Below are 14,536 nucleotides of genomic sequence, written 5' to 3'. Positions count from 1 at the left end.
GGGGGGTGGGGGGGGGGGGGGGTGGGGGGGGGGGGGGGTGGGGGGGGGGGGGGGTGGGGGGGGGGGGGGGTGGGGGGGGGGGGGGGTGGGGGGGGGGGGGGGTGGGGGGGGGGGGGGGTGGGGGGGGGGGGGGGTGGGGGGGGGGGGGGGTGGGGGGGGGGGGGGGTGGGGGGGGGGGGGGGTGGGGGGGGGGGGGGGTGGGGGGGGGGGGGGGTGGGGGGGGGGGGGGGTGGGGGGGGGGGGGGGTGGGGGGGGGGGGGGGTGGGGGGGGGGGGGGGTGGGGGGGGGGGGGGGTGGGGGGGGGGGGGGGTGGGGGGGGGGGGGGGTGGGGGGGGGGGGGGGTGGGGGGGGGGGGGGGTGGGGGGGGGGGGGGGTGGGGGGGGGGGGGGGTGGGGGGGGGGGGGGGTGGGGGGGGGGGGGGGTGGGGGGGGGGGGGGGTGGGGGGGGGGGGGGGTGGGGGGGGGGGGGGGTGGGGGGGGGGGGGGGTGGGGGGGGGGGGGGGTGGGGGGGGGGGGGGGTGGGGGGGGGGGGGGGTGGGGGGGGGGGGGGGTGGGGGGGGGGGGGGGTGGGGGGGGGGGGGGGTGGGGGGGGGGGGGGGTGGGGGGGGGGGGGGGTGGGGGGGGGGGGGGGTGGGGGGGGGGGGGGGTGGGGGGGGGGGGGGGTGGGGGGGGGGGGGGGTGGGGGGGGGGGGGGGTGGGGGGGGGGGGGGGTGGGGGGGGGGGGGGGTGGGGGGGGGGGGGGGTGGGGGGGGGGGGGGGTGGGGGGGGGGGGGGGTGGGGGGGGGGGGGGGTGGGGGGGGGGGGGGGTGGGGGGGGGGGGGGGTGGGGGGGGGGGGGGGTGGGGGGGGGGGGGGGTGGGGGGGGGGGGGGGTGGGGGGGGGGGGGGGTGGGGGGGGGGGGGGGTGGGGGGGGGGGGGGGTGGGGGGGGGGGGGGGTGGGGGGGGGGGGGGGTGGGGGGGGGGGGGGGTGGGGGGGGGGGGGGGTGGGGGGGGGGGGGGGTGGGGGGGGGGGGGGGTGGGGGGGGGGGGGGGTGGGGGGGGGGGGGGGTGGGGGGGGGGGGGGGTGGGGGGGGGGGGGGGTGGGGGGGGGGGGGGGTGGGGGGGGGGGGGGGTGGGGGGGGGGGGGGGTGGGGGGGGGGGGGGGTGGGGGGGGGGGGGGGTGGGGGGGGGGGGGGGTGGGGGGGGGGGGGGGTGGGGGGGGGGGGGGGTGGGGGGGGGGGGGGGTGGGGGGGGGGGGGGGTGGGGGGGGGGGGGGGTGGGGGGGGGGGGGGGTGGGGGGGGGGGGGGGTGGGGGGGGGGGGGGGTGGGGGGGGGGGGGGGTGGGGGGGGGGGGGGGTGGGGGGGGGGGGGGGTGGGGGGGGGGGGGGGTGGGGGGGGGGGGGGGTGGGGGGGGGGGGGGGTGGGGGGGGGGGGGGGTGGGGGGGGGGGGGGGTGGGGGGGGGGGGGGGTGGGGGGGGGGGGGGGTGGGGGGGGGGGGGGGTGGGGGGGGGGGGGGGTGGGGGGGGGGGGGGGTGGGGGGGGGGGGGGGTGGGGGGGGGGGGGGGTGGGGGGGGGGGGGGGTGGGGGGGGGGGGGGGTGGGGGGGGGGGGGGGTGGGGGGGGGGGGGGGTGGGGGGGGGGGGGGGTGGGGGGGGGGGGGGGTGGGGGGGGGGGGGGGTGGGGGGGGGGGGGGGTGGGGGGGGGGGGGGGTGGGGGGGGGGGGGGGTGGGGGGGGGGGGGGGTGGGGGGGGGGGGGGGTGGGGGGGGGGGGGGGTGGGGGGGGGGGGGGGTGGGGGGGGGGGGGGGTGGGGGGGGGGGGGGGTGGGGGGGGGGGGGGGTGGGGGGGGGGGGGGGTGGGGGGGGGGGGGGGTGGGGGGGGGGGGGGGTGGGGGGGGGGGGGGGTGGGGGGGGGGGGGGGTGGGGGGGGGGGGGGGTGGGGGGGGGGGGGGGTGGGGGGGGGGGGGGGTGGGGGGGGGGGGGGGTGGGGGGGGGGGGGGGTGGGGGGGGGGGGGGGTGGGGGGGGGGGGGGGTGGGGGGGGGGGGGGGTGGGGGGGGGAGGGGTTGGGGGGTGGGGGGGGTGGGGGGGGGTGGGGGGGTGGGGGGGGGGGGGGGTGGGGGGGGGGGGGGGGGGGGGGGGGGGGGGGTGGGGGGGGGGGGGGGGGGGGGGTGGGGGGGGGGGGGGGGGGGGGGGTGGGGGGGGGGGGGGGTGGGGGGGGGGGGGGGGGGGGGGTGGGGGGGGGGGGGGGGGGGGGGGGTGGGGGGGGGGGGGGGTGGGGGGGGGGGGGGGGGGGGGGGGGGGGGGGGGGGGGGGGGGGGGGGTGGGGGGGGGGGGGGGTGGGGGGGGGGGCATTGTTTGGTCATAGTGGGGGAGGGTGGCCACCCATACGCCGGGCGGGGGGGGGGCGCCAAACTCAGGTTTTGTCCCCGGGCACCAGTCTGCCTAGGTACGCCCCTGCCCATTAGTAACCCCCTCTCGGCACACACAAATAATGAGTAACCTACTCTCGGGAACCTGTGAGAACCTGCTGGATCCCAATGGAAGTCCGGGTCAACACCGAGAATAGACGACTGGAGGAATAAAGTCCAAACACTTTTTATTTTAGATAAAATTTATTTTGAACTGAAAGACCAACCAACGGAAGACTATTACAGAATCTGGCAACCTTGGATAAGTTATACCTCATTGATTTATAATACACCGGCTTCCAGGGTTAATCTCTAAGTTTGCTTAAATAGATTGGTAAATACTTCTGCCTGTAGTAGGTTGTGATTTAAGGTTTATGTATTAATGAGGCTCTACCTCAAAAATGTTGTTTTAAGTAAATGTAAAAAGTTTTCAGGTATTAATCTGTATTTTAGTGCAGCTATTACGTTAAGATTCTATAGTAGAGTGGAAGTCAGGGGAAGGGGAAAGGGAGGGGGAGGGGGGAAACAAGGTAGGACAAGCAATAAAGGAGCTTTACGATAACTGGCGGGAGTAGTTGAGAGGGTATATTACTTTTCTATACAAGATTTTATTTTGTAATTATATTGCTCAGTTAATTATTGTTTACGACCGACGAATCTACACCCACCTATGTACTTTACAATGGGGTTTAACTCTGTTCTTATTTTTCTTGTCTTTTTTGCCTGTTCAACTGGGGGGGGGGAAAAAGCAATAAAAATATATTATAAAAAAAAAAAAAAAGAACCTGCTGGATCCCACCTCTGCTTTGCACCGACCCTCTTTACGTTGGGCGCTTCTAGTGGCTGGGAGCCTAAAAGTAGTAGTTTTGTGACTCGAGAGATGTCTATAAAACTAGAAGTCCCCAGGCCAAAGCAACCGTTTTCTCCGGGGGACTGATCTTGATTGTCTGGAGAAGAGGGAGGTCTCCCCAGGTACCCCCTAGATGGAGGGGTGCAGTGTCTACTATTGGGGTGAAGGCAGCCATGGGGGGGGGCAGCCTGGTGTTGCGCCCCTGCCAGGCCAGTGGAGGCTTTATCTTCAACTGCCCTGTCTCTGCCTCTTGTCCAGCAACAAGCAGCAGAGACCCCAAACTGGAACCCCCCTTCTCCAAGTCTAGGTCTGGCCTCGGTCTTCCCGTCTGCCTGACCCCTGCACTTGCCTGCTGCGTGTCCTGTGATGCCAGCGTGGTATAGTGGTTAAGAGAAGATGGATTCTAATCTGGAGAACCACTCCTCCACCTGAGTGTCAGAGGCTTATCTGGTGAACCAGATGTGTTTCCGCACTCCTACATTCCTGCTGGGTGACCTTGGGCCGGTCACAGTTATCTCAGAACTCTCTCATCCCCACCTGCCTCCCAAGGTGTCTGTTGTGGGGAGAGGAAGGGAAAGGAGCTTGTAGGCCACCTTGAGTCTCCTTGCAGGAGAGAAAGGGAGGTATAAATCCAAACTCTTCATGTTCTTCTTTCTTTCCTGTGTATTTATTTAAACCAGGGGTAGGGAACCTGCGGCTCGAGAGCCGCATGCGGCTCTTCTGCCCTTGCAATGTGGCTCCATGAGCCGAGCCGCTGGCCCCATCCTTGCCCGCCCTGCAGGCAGCAGGGCGGGCGCACCAACTGCGCCACAGGCTTCCCCTCTCGCCTGCTCCGTTGGAGCGGGGCGGGCGCTTTCCCGGCGGCCGGCAAGGCTGAGCCGCTGGCCCCATCCTTGCCGCATCCATGCGCTTCTCAGAATGAGCGGAGTAAAAGGTTAAAAAACCCCAATATATACAGCGTTATCTTTATTTTAAATGTCAAACATTATTTGCGGCTCCAAGTGTTTTCTTTTCCCATGGGAAACGGGTCCAAATGGCTCTTTGAGTGTTAAAGGTTCCCTACCCCTGATTTAAACCTTTATATCCTGCTACTTCCCAGTCAAGACCAAGTTGGTTTACATAATTCTCCCCCCTCTATTTTTTCCTCTGAACAACGGCCCCTCTGAGGTAGATTTGGCCGAGAGACCGCAACGGTCACCCAGCAACCTTGCGTGGCAGAGTGGAGATTCGAACCTGGTCAGTGCAATCAGTCACAGACCAGGAAAGGGATTTGGGCGTCTTAGTCGATAGTTCCATGGGAATGTCAACTCAATGCATGGCAGCTGTGAAAAAGGCAAACTCTATGCTGGGGATAATTAGGAAAGGAATTGAGAATAAAACTGCAAGGATTCTCATGCCCTTATATAAAGCCGTGGTGCGACCGCACTTGGAGTCCTGTGTTCAGTTCTGGTCGCCACATCTCAAAAAAGATATTGAAGAGATAGAAAAAGTGCAGAGAAGGGCAACGAGGATGATTGGGGGACTGGAGCACCTTCCCTATGAGGAGAGGCTGCAGCGTTTGGGACTCTTTAGTTTGGAGAGGAGGCGTCTGAGGGGGGATATAAAATTATGCATGGGGTTGACAGAGAGAAATTTTTCTCTCTTTCTCACAATACTAGAACCAGGGGACATCCATTGAAAATGCTGGGGGGAAGAATTGGGACTAATAAAAGGAAACACTTCTTCACGCACTGTGTGATTGGTGTTTGGAATATGCTGCCACAGGAGGTGGTGATGGCCACTCACCTGGATAGCTTTAAAAGGGGCTTGGACAGACTTATGGAGGAGAAGTCGATCTCTGGCTCCCAATCTTGATCCTCCTTGATCTCAGATTGCCAATGCCTTAGCAGACCAGGTGCTCGGGAGCAGCAGCAGCAGCAGCAGGCCCTTGCTTTCACCTCCTGCACGTGAGCTCCCAAAGGCACCTGGTGGGCCACTGCAAGTAGCAGAGTGCTGGACTAGATGGACTCTGGTCTGATCCAGCAGGCTAGTTCTTATGTTCTTATGCTCTCCATTCTACTCAAACACGTAACCATACCAGCTCTCCCGTTGTGATTCCCATTGTCTGAGGGGCGTGGGCCGGGTGGGTGGCCGGCGGCCCCCTTTTCTGCGCGGTGACCTTTCGGCCAGATTTCGGTCTGACAACGGGCTGACCTTTCCCGCCCATCTCTTGGACGAGGATGCTGTTTCCAACGCGACCGGACTGATTTGGAAAGATAAAGGCGGGGATGGGAACGTTTTGTTGTCGCGAGTATATTTGGACCGGCCATTCGATACGGTGCCGCGTAAGAGTTCTCGGGAGGATAAAAATACCCTGGGCCGGATTAACAGGGGACTCAAGTGAACAAATGACAGAGAGAGACCAGATCCCGTGTGTGTGTGTCTGTGTGTCTGACTCTACTCAGGGGTCTGCAACCTGCGGCTCTCCAGATGTTCATGGACTACAATTCCCATCAGCCCCTGCCAGCATGGCCAATTGGGAATTGTAGTCCATGAACACCTGGAACGCCATAGGTTGCAGACCCCTGTACTAGGCTGATACATCACAACACCCTAGATTTTGAAGGGCAAAAGGTGTATTTGGACTATATAATCCTGTCAAGCAGAGTAACGAGCAGAAATGTGGATTGTGCAGCATCTTAAATTAGGATAGTTATCTCTCAAAAGACCAGTCGTTTTACCTCAGATGTTCATAAGCATAACTGTACTTAACTGAGAGAGAAAACATATACAGTCTATACCAGGGGTCTTCAAACTATGGCCCTCCAGATGTTCATGGACTACATAAGAACATAAGAACAAGCCAGCTGGATCAGACCAGAGTCCATCTAGTCCAGCTCTCTGCTACTCGCAGTGGCCCACCAGGTGCCTTTGGGAGCTCACCTGCAGGAGGTGAAAGCAAGGGCCTTCTGTGGCTGTTGCTCCCGAGCACCTGGTCTGTTAAGGCATTTTCAATCTCAGATCAAAGAGGATCAAGATTGGTAGCCATAAATCGACTTCTCCTCCATAAATCTGCCCAAGCCCTTTTTAAAGCTATCCAGGTGAGTGGCCATCACCACCTCCTGTGGCAGCATATTCCAAACACCAATCCCACGTTGCGTGAAGAAGTGTTTCCTTTTATTAGTCCTAATTCTTCCCCCCAGCATTTTCAATGGATGCCCCCTGGTTCTAGTATTGTGAGAAAGAGAGAAAAATTTATCTCTGTCCACATTTTCTACCCCATGCATAATTTTATAGACTTCAATCATGTCCCCCCTCAGATGTCTCCTCTCCAAACTAAAGAGTCCCAAACGCTGCAGCCTCTCCTCATCCATTTTCTCCAGGGAAACTGATGCCTGTATTCTGGATGTGAGCTACAATCCTAAAGTCCTGCCTGGAGGCTACAATTCCCATCAGCCCCTGCCAGCATGGCCAATTGGGATTTGCAGTCCATGAACATCTGGAGAGCTGCAGGTTGCAGACTTATGGTCTAGTTAGTATATGTGTGGCTCCAAGTAATGTGTCCTTTTGTAATTGATAGATGGAGATGTTATCAATACATAGATGGTTCAAGTGGTGTCCGAGGTTTTCGAGTATGTCATCCGGTCTACCGATAATCACTGGGACCACGACTGCTCGTTTGCGCCATAATCTCTCCCGTTCTCAGATCTTTGTATTTGGTTGTCTGTTCCAGTTCTTTTCCTTCAATTATCCACGCTTTTTTCTTTTCAACCACTGGCGTGTTATACGCCGATCTGTTCGTATTTGGAAGTCCGGCAATGTTTTGACCTGCCCATTTCCGACGGCTTGTTCAACATGTTGTTCCCACCCGTTTGTTCTCGATTGGCAAACGATGATTTTTACAGATGTTTCAATGAATCTTCGAAGCCACTGTGTTAGGATGTTGTTCGCAATCAGTTTATTCGATCTTGCGTGAGCTTAGTGTGTGATCCACTGTTTCTTCTTTGCACAATCTTCATTTTGAATCGGTTGCTGATCTTTGAAAAAAATATTCTGGCTTTAATTGCAGTTGTTTTAGTAGCTTGCTTTTGAGCGGTTCGGATCAAGCCTTTTGTTTCTTCTTTAGTGTTGCAATTATAACCGGTTGCCAGATTTTATCTTGTCCGTTTTTCTTTTGATCCGCTCCAGAAATTGGCGATGCAGGGCTTTCCGTTGCCAGCGTTCTGCTTGCGTCTTTATTACTTTATTCTGGTGTTCACGTTTTGTTTGTTGTGCTTTCAATAAGTCCTGGCTCTTACGATGATGATATGAAATCACAGTCGTCAGATGTTCATCTGGATTATTATTTTTATTGTTGTTTTTATTGTTGTTGTTATTGGCCTGGGCCAGTCAGAAGTGAATGGTAGATGGTCTTATTTTATTTTATTTTATTTTATTTATTTCATTAAATTTATAAACTGCCCTCCCTGCAGGGCTCACGGCAATGAACAACAAAAGGATAAAACAATAAAATCAACCATAAAATACCATAAAATAGGAAACAAAAACAGTAGCAGATGGTTACACCCCCCCCCCTGTACCCACGAGAGGCCAAAATGAAAATATGGGGTTAATATGATCAAAAAACAAGGAACAAGGTTGGCCCAAAAGGTTGCCACACAACAGGAATTGCACAAGGAAGTGTTAATAGCAACAATGACTAAAGTGCATATGTGCAATATTCACAAATTAACATAATCAAGAATGAAATCCTTCCGTGAGTCCATAAGGTTCTCACGATCGTAATTCTGTAAATATTTCATTCACAGTCCAGTGGAAAAAAAGGTGGAATCTGGTGGAATCACAGTCCACTCACCGCACTGCCAAATGGCACCGGTTCAAGAAACAGCCACCTGCCGCCAAATTGTACAAGTTCCTTTGAACTTGTTTCCCAGCTCCCTTTGCTGTTTCTTGAATTGCCATTTGGCGGTGCGGTGAGTGGACCGCGATTCCACCAGATTCCGCCTTTTTTCCATTGGACTGTGAATGAAATATTTACAGAATTACAGTCGTGAGAACCTTATGGACTCACGGAAGGATTTCATTCTTGATTATGTTAATTTGTGAATATTGCACATATGCACTTTAGTCATTGTTGGTGTTAACACTTGTGCAATTCCTGTTGTGTGGCAAGTTTTGGGGGGGGGGGGGTTGGCCAACCTTGTTCCTTGTTTTCTGGTTCTAATCTATTGGTTCTAATGACAGATGCCTGACCTACCACTTAAGAACATAAGAACATAAGAACGAGCCTGCTGGATCAGACCAGAGTCCATCTAGTCCAGCATTCTGCTACTCACAGTGGCCCACCAGGTGCCTTTGGGAGCTCACCTGCAGGAGGTGAAAGCAATGGCCTTCTGCGGCTGCTGCTCCTGAGCACCTGGTCTGCTAAGGCATTTGCAATCTGAGATCAAGGAGGATCAAGATTGGGAGCCAGAGATCGACTTCTCCTCCATAAATCTGTCCAAGCCCCTTTTAAAGCTATCCAGGTGAGTGGCCATCCCCACCTCCTGTGGCAGCATATTCCAAACACCAATCCCACGTTGCGTGAAGAAGTGTTTCCTTTTATGAGTCCTAATTCTTCCCCCCAGCATTTTCAATGGATGCCCCCTGGTTCTAGTATTGTGAGAAAGAGAGAAAAATGTCTCTCTGTCGACATTTTCTACCCCAGGCATAATTTTATAGACTTCAATCCTATCCCCCCTCAGACGTCTCCTCTCCAAACTAAGGAGTCCCAAACGCTGCAGCCTCTCCTCATAGGGAAGGTGCTCCACTTGGTTCTCCAGTGGCAGTCAGTGGGACTTACATGAGCTAAACTCCTAACTGGATCATGCCCTTACTGCTTTGAGCATACAAAATGCTTCCTGTGCCCATCCCGGAAAATTTTACAACACGCCTGCAAGGTCTGGCAATATTGATGGTGGAAAGGGCTGTCAAGTCACCATTGACTTATGGCAACACCTTAGGGCGACCCCTTTTTATGGCTTTTCAAGGCAAGAGGTTTGCAAGATGACTTGCTGTGGCCTGAGAGCCAGCCCACTCATCGAGGCCACCCTCTGGATTTGATCTTTGGGGCACGTGTGGATGTGGTCCTATCCTCTATAGCAGTGGTGGCGAACCTATGGCACGGGTGCCAGAGGTGGCACTCAGAGCCCTCTCTGTGGGCACGCGCAAACAGAATCCCCCCCCCCAACACATCTAGGGTGGCCTGGGCCGCTAGGCTCGATTATTAGCATTAAACCTAAGACCTAGTTTTGGGGAAGCAGTGTAGGTAACCCTGTTAAGCGCTGTTAAACCCCACTGATTTTCATGTGAAGCACTATCCTTTACCTGGGAGTAAGCTCGGTTGCTGGCAATGGGGCTTGCTTCTGAGTAAACCCTCCTAGGGTCGTGATTCACCCGTTCGAAGATTCACCCGTTCGAAGAGTTGCACGGTTGCTTCAAAACAAAGCCACCGACTACCACCAAGCTTACTCCTGAGTAACGCACGCCTCGGAGCCAACCATTTTTTCTAAACGAAAACCTCAGTATTCAAGTTAAATTGCCGTGTTGGCACTTTGCGATAAATAATTGGGTTTGGGGTTGCAATTTGGGCACTCGATCTCGAAAAGGTTCGCCATCACTGCTCTATAGAGTGCCATGGTCCGACCACGTCGCTCTTAAGATTTGGATTGAAATCGCTATGCCGCTGCGCTTAAGCAACGGGCATGTTTGGGCCCGCCCGTGGAGACTTATGGACCCCGTTGGGTTCCAGAACATCCTGCGGGAGTCACCACCTGCCCGTGATTCTCTCAAAGAGCTGATAGGGAGCTGGGAAACCAAGCTCTCTGAAGCAATCAAGCGTCCTCTCAGGCCCCGGCTCCAATTGGCCCCTTGAGGAGGACTCAACAGGAACTGAGACAACTGGAGCGAATGTGGTGGCGTACTCACGACGAGGAAACGAGACACTTGTTTAGGACACTTATGGAAGCCTACGAGAGTGCAGTGAAGGAGGCACTACCATTTTGCCACTACCATTGCCTCTGCGAGCTCACAATTGTTTAGGGTAATTCAGACACTTATGACCTTGAATGCAGGTCCCAATCTCAGGAATTGGCGTTTAGCTGTGAGGCTTTTACGAGCTTTTCCGCAGATAAAATCTCATCTCTCTGCCTTGACCTTTCTGCCATTTTTAATACAGTAAGTGAACTAGAGAGGCCCCTTGCCCGTCTTCTGGTCCTTGTTTAGACCAATTCAGACTGCTTGACGACACTAATGCCTACAAGATTCTGGCTGCTTCTCCATCCACTACTTGTCCACTTGACCCGTGCCCATCCTGGCTGGTGAGGGCCAGCGAGGAAGTTCTATGGGACCCACTGTTGAAAATTATCAACTTCTCCCTTGAGCAAGGAGTATTTCCAGGGTGGTTATAAAAGAGGCAGTAGTCTGCCCACTCTTAAAAAAGATCATCTTGAGATCCTTTGGATTTGGCCAATTACTGCCCAGTTTTGAATTTATCGTTCCTGGGTAAGGTAATTAAGAGAGCGGTGGCGGAACAGCTACAGATTTTCCTGGATGAAGCAACCAGTTCATCTTCCGTGCTGGTCGTGGGAAGGAGTCCGTGCTACTCGCCACTGTGAATGAGTTCTGGCTCCAATTGGATTGAGGTGGGTGTGTGCTGCTGGCATTATTAGATCTTACCGCAGCATTTGACGCAGTAGACCATGAACTTCTGGTCCACCGCCTCGCCCACACCAGAGTTAGAGGGAGCCCAGTTGGTGCAGAACTACGGTTTACAGTGCCATCAGTATGCTGATGATCATCCTTACAACGGAGGGTCAGTCGGACTCCACCCCTGATGCTGTCCAGCATTGTTTAGATGCTGTGGCTGGCTGGTTGAAAACAAGCAGACTGAAACTTAATCCAGCAAAGATGGGTCGGAGGGAGAGGCCTGGGAACTTCCAACTGCCAGCCTTAGATGGTGAGACCCTACATCTGGTCTCATCCGTGAAGAGTCTTGGTGTGACCTTGGACTCTACCCTTCCTTTGGACGACCAGGCCATGAGAACAGCTCAGACTACGTTTTTCCACCTTCACCAGGCTAGGCAGTTGGCCCCCTACCTCTCCCAGTCTGATCTCATCGCAGTCATCCATGCAACGGTCACCTCCAGGCTAGATTACTGCAACTCGCTCTACGTTGGCCCACCTTTGTCACTGATCTAGATATTAAAACTTGTCCAAAATGCAGCTGCGAGGCTGCTTACAGAGAAGCCAGCAGAGACCATATAACTGTTTGACTTTTCAGCCTTGTTTGCATGCAGCAGCAGCAGCACAAGCAGCAGGGAACTCTGGGAAGCTGCATGAACATTCTAAAGGTGACAGTTAAAAACCGTTGGCAGTTAAAAACCGTTGGCAGTGCTGTTGTTCCCATGTACTACTAACCAATGCTATGTAAAAATGCCTTTGACTAAAATACCGTATAAGCTTACTATCACAACCAAATTGTAACGGACAATGACCGTTAATGTAATGATATATATGTGATACTTTGGTGATATGTATATACTGTTTATTTTTCTCTCTCAGTTAAAGTTTTCTTCATGTTTATGAACTTCTGAGGTAAAACAGCTGGTCTTTTGAGAGAAAACTATTCTTTTTTAACATGCCACACAATCCACATTTTTGCTCGTTAGTTTTCTTGACAGGATTATATATTGTAAATATACCCGTTGCCCTTCAATAACACCGGTCCCGGAATATCTACACTGGCTGTTCATCGAGTACCGGATCATCAAGTACCGGAGCAGCAGTGGCGTGGGAGGTTAAGAGCTCGTGTATCTAATCTGGAGGAACCGGGTTGGATTCCCAGCTCTGCCGCCTGAGCTGTGGAGGCTTATCTGGGGAATTCAGATTGGCCTGTGCACTCCCACACATGCCAGCTGGGTGACCTTGGGCTAGTCACAGCTTCTCGGAGCTCTCTCAGCCCCACCTACCTCGCAGGGTGTTTGTTGTGAGGGGGGAAGGGCAAGGAGATTGTCAGCCCCTTTGAGTCTCCTACAGGAGAGAAAGGGGGGATAGAAATCCAAACTCCTCCTCCTCCTCCTCCTCCTCCTCCTCCTCCTCTTCTTCTTCTTCTTCTTCCTCTTCTTCTTCTTCTTCTTCTTCTTCTTCTTCAGTTTTGGTGTTAACCTTGAACCCACATACTTGCAGGACCACATCTTGAACCCATATACTTGCAGGACCACATCTCCCAATACCACCCTCAGAGACCTCTCTGCTCAGCAGAGGGGAATCTACTGGTGGTCCCTGGCCCAAGGGCTATCCAGCTGGCCAGTGGCATAGCGCCAGGGGGGGTGCGTGATGCACCGGATGCGTGCCAGTCCGGGGGCGTTCCAGGGCATGCGGGGGCAGGCAGAGCCATGGCAGGGGCGCAGGGGGCATGTATGTCCCGGGCGGAGTTCCTCCTCACTCCGACCCTGTGGCTGGCTGTAGGGCCTGTAAAATGGAGCTGTTCCGCCCCGACTTTCCATCCAGCCAGCCGGATGTTTCCCGATTATGATATCTCCCTCGAGCCTCCTGTGAGAGAAACAATATGTCTCGCCATCTGGGTTTTTTTAGCTGGATTGTTTTAAATGGTTTTATGGTTGTCTTTATTGATTGTTATTGATAGGAGTTTTATGTATGATTTTAGGGTGCATGCCATTGCAAGCCACCCTGAGCCCTTTGCGGGGTAGGGCGAAGTATAAATATAAAAATAAATAAATAAAATAAATACATAAGATGAAGGAACTGAAGCAGCCCTTTCTGTTTTGAGCCAATTTCCTAATTTCCTCTTCCCTTTTTTTCTCCGGCTTTGAGCAATGAATGGTTGATTATGAGTCACCCAGCTGAGCCCAGAAAAGTAATTGACTTTGCTTCTTCCCTCTCTGATTTTGGAAAAGGTCAGCGCGGGGTTAAAAGTTCGGCGAGGGTTCAAAGGTTTCAAATAAAAAGAACACCCCCCCCCCACCCCAAATATCCAACCCTTCCTTTTTGGAGCACTGGGAGCGCTCCGATAAGTCAATATTGAAAAGTTGCATGGAAGGAGCTTGAGAGATTCCGTCGCTGACTTGCGCTTATTTGTTTTGTTTTGGAAAAAATCTCACAGGCTGCTGAGAAGGTCTTTTGAGAGAGGTCTTCCCCGGAGAGACTTTGGCGGAGCAGATGCTGAAGATGGAGATTCCTGACCCCCGGTGAAAGACAGCGACCCAACTGAAAATATGGGAATTGCAAGCCGGGGCCGGACTTGCAGGCAAGGCGGACGGGACCAGCCCCGGGTGGGGCTGCATCGGAGGTGAGCGGGGGGGCAGGGGGGGCTTCGAGTTACTCACGAGTTGTCTGGGAGCATCGGCCTGCCAGCTGTAGTGCCGGCTAATGGGCCGATCACCTCTGGAAATTCCTAGAGAGCTCACGGCTCAAACACCGTTGAAAACTGCGATGTGGAGGGCGACTCGCAGGCCCGTCTCCGCATGCTTTTAAGGACTCTATGTCCCTTTCGCTGGAAGCCTTCCAAAAGGGGCAGACACCCCAACAGGAGGGCAAGTTTTCATTTGAGGGAGAAAGCTGGTGTCCGCTCCCTCCCCGTGACTCCCTCCCTCAACCTCTTCTGTTGCGACATCTGCTTGACTGTGTTGATTGGAAAACTTCACTGTCAGTTCCATGTTTCTTGGTTCTCTGCTGACTGTTACTCCTTTCTTCTGTCAGGCTTCACCCCTCTAAACCAGACTTGCAGGAACCAAATCTCAAGACTCTCCCACTCTCCCTGCCCTCCTGGGCTACACTATCCTCTTTCCCTGCCTCCACACAGCTCTCTCCTTCACCCACTTCCATCGGACAACGCCCCAGAGCTTCCTTTCCCACCCCCTTATATACCCTTCCTCCCCTCGTCTCCCTGCCTCGTCCCAGCTGCCGTCCCCCCTGATCAGGCTCAGCTGAGACTGGGTGAGCCCGGCCAGGCTCAGAGCCCCGCCCCCGCAGTCCCTCGGCCTGGCGCATTTGTGGCGGTGGATCGGCGGATCGCCCGGCTGAAGGATCGGTAGGTCGATGTATCGATATGGCGTCTGGTCCGGATGCCAGTGAATCGCCGTGTCGGGGCGGTGGCGTTCCGTCGGGTCGGGGAGGCAGCGGATCGGCCCGGCAGCGCGTCGTCCCTTCTCCGGCCACGGACAGGGCTGCAGACTCGCGCGGCACCGGAACAAGTCCGGGCGGCGTGCTGGGGCTCGCGTCCGGACAAGAGGATATACCCGAATCAAGACAAGAAAACACCTTTTT

At 56.1% G+C, this 14,536-nt stretch overlaps 1 protein-coding gene across 2 annotated transcripts in view; it reads left to right on the top strand.

The window, feature by feature from the left end:
* Positions 1-14,536, top strand: part of LOC125429868 (ADAMTS-like protein 4) — a 97,139-nt gene that overhangs the window by 56,514 nt on the left and 26,089 nt on the right. For both annotated transcript variants that reach the window (XM_048491444.1, XM_048491533.1), the window contains exon 2: positions 13,374-13,559. In XM_048491444.1, coding sequence (XP_048347401.1) covers positions 13,486-13,559 — 74 coding nt within the window. In that variant the 5' untranslated portion in view covers positions 13,374-13,485. The remainder of the gene's footprint in view (positions 1-13,373; positions 13,560-14,536) is intronic.

The sequence above is a fragment of the Sphaerodactylus townsendi genome, linkage group LG01, assembly GCF_021028975.2.
Source record: "Sphaerodactylus townsendi isolate TG3544 linkage group LG01, MPM_Stown_v2.3, whole genome shotgun sequence".
Lineage (NCBI taxonomy): Eukaryota > Metazoa > Chordata > Lepidosauria > Squamata > Sphaerodactylidae > Sphaerodactylus > Sphaerodactylus townsendi.
This window is presented reverse-complemented; position numbering and strand designations above follow the sequence as displayed.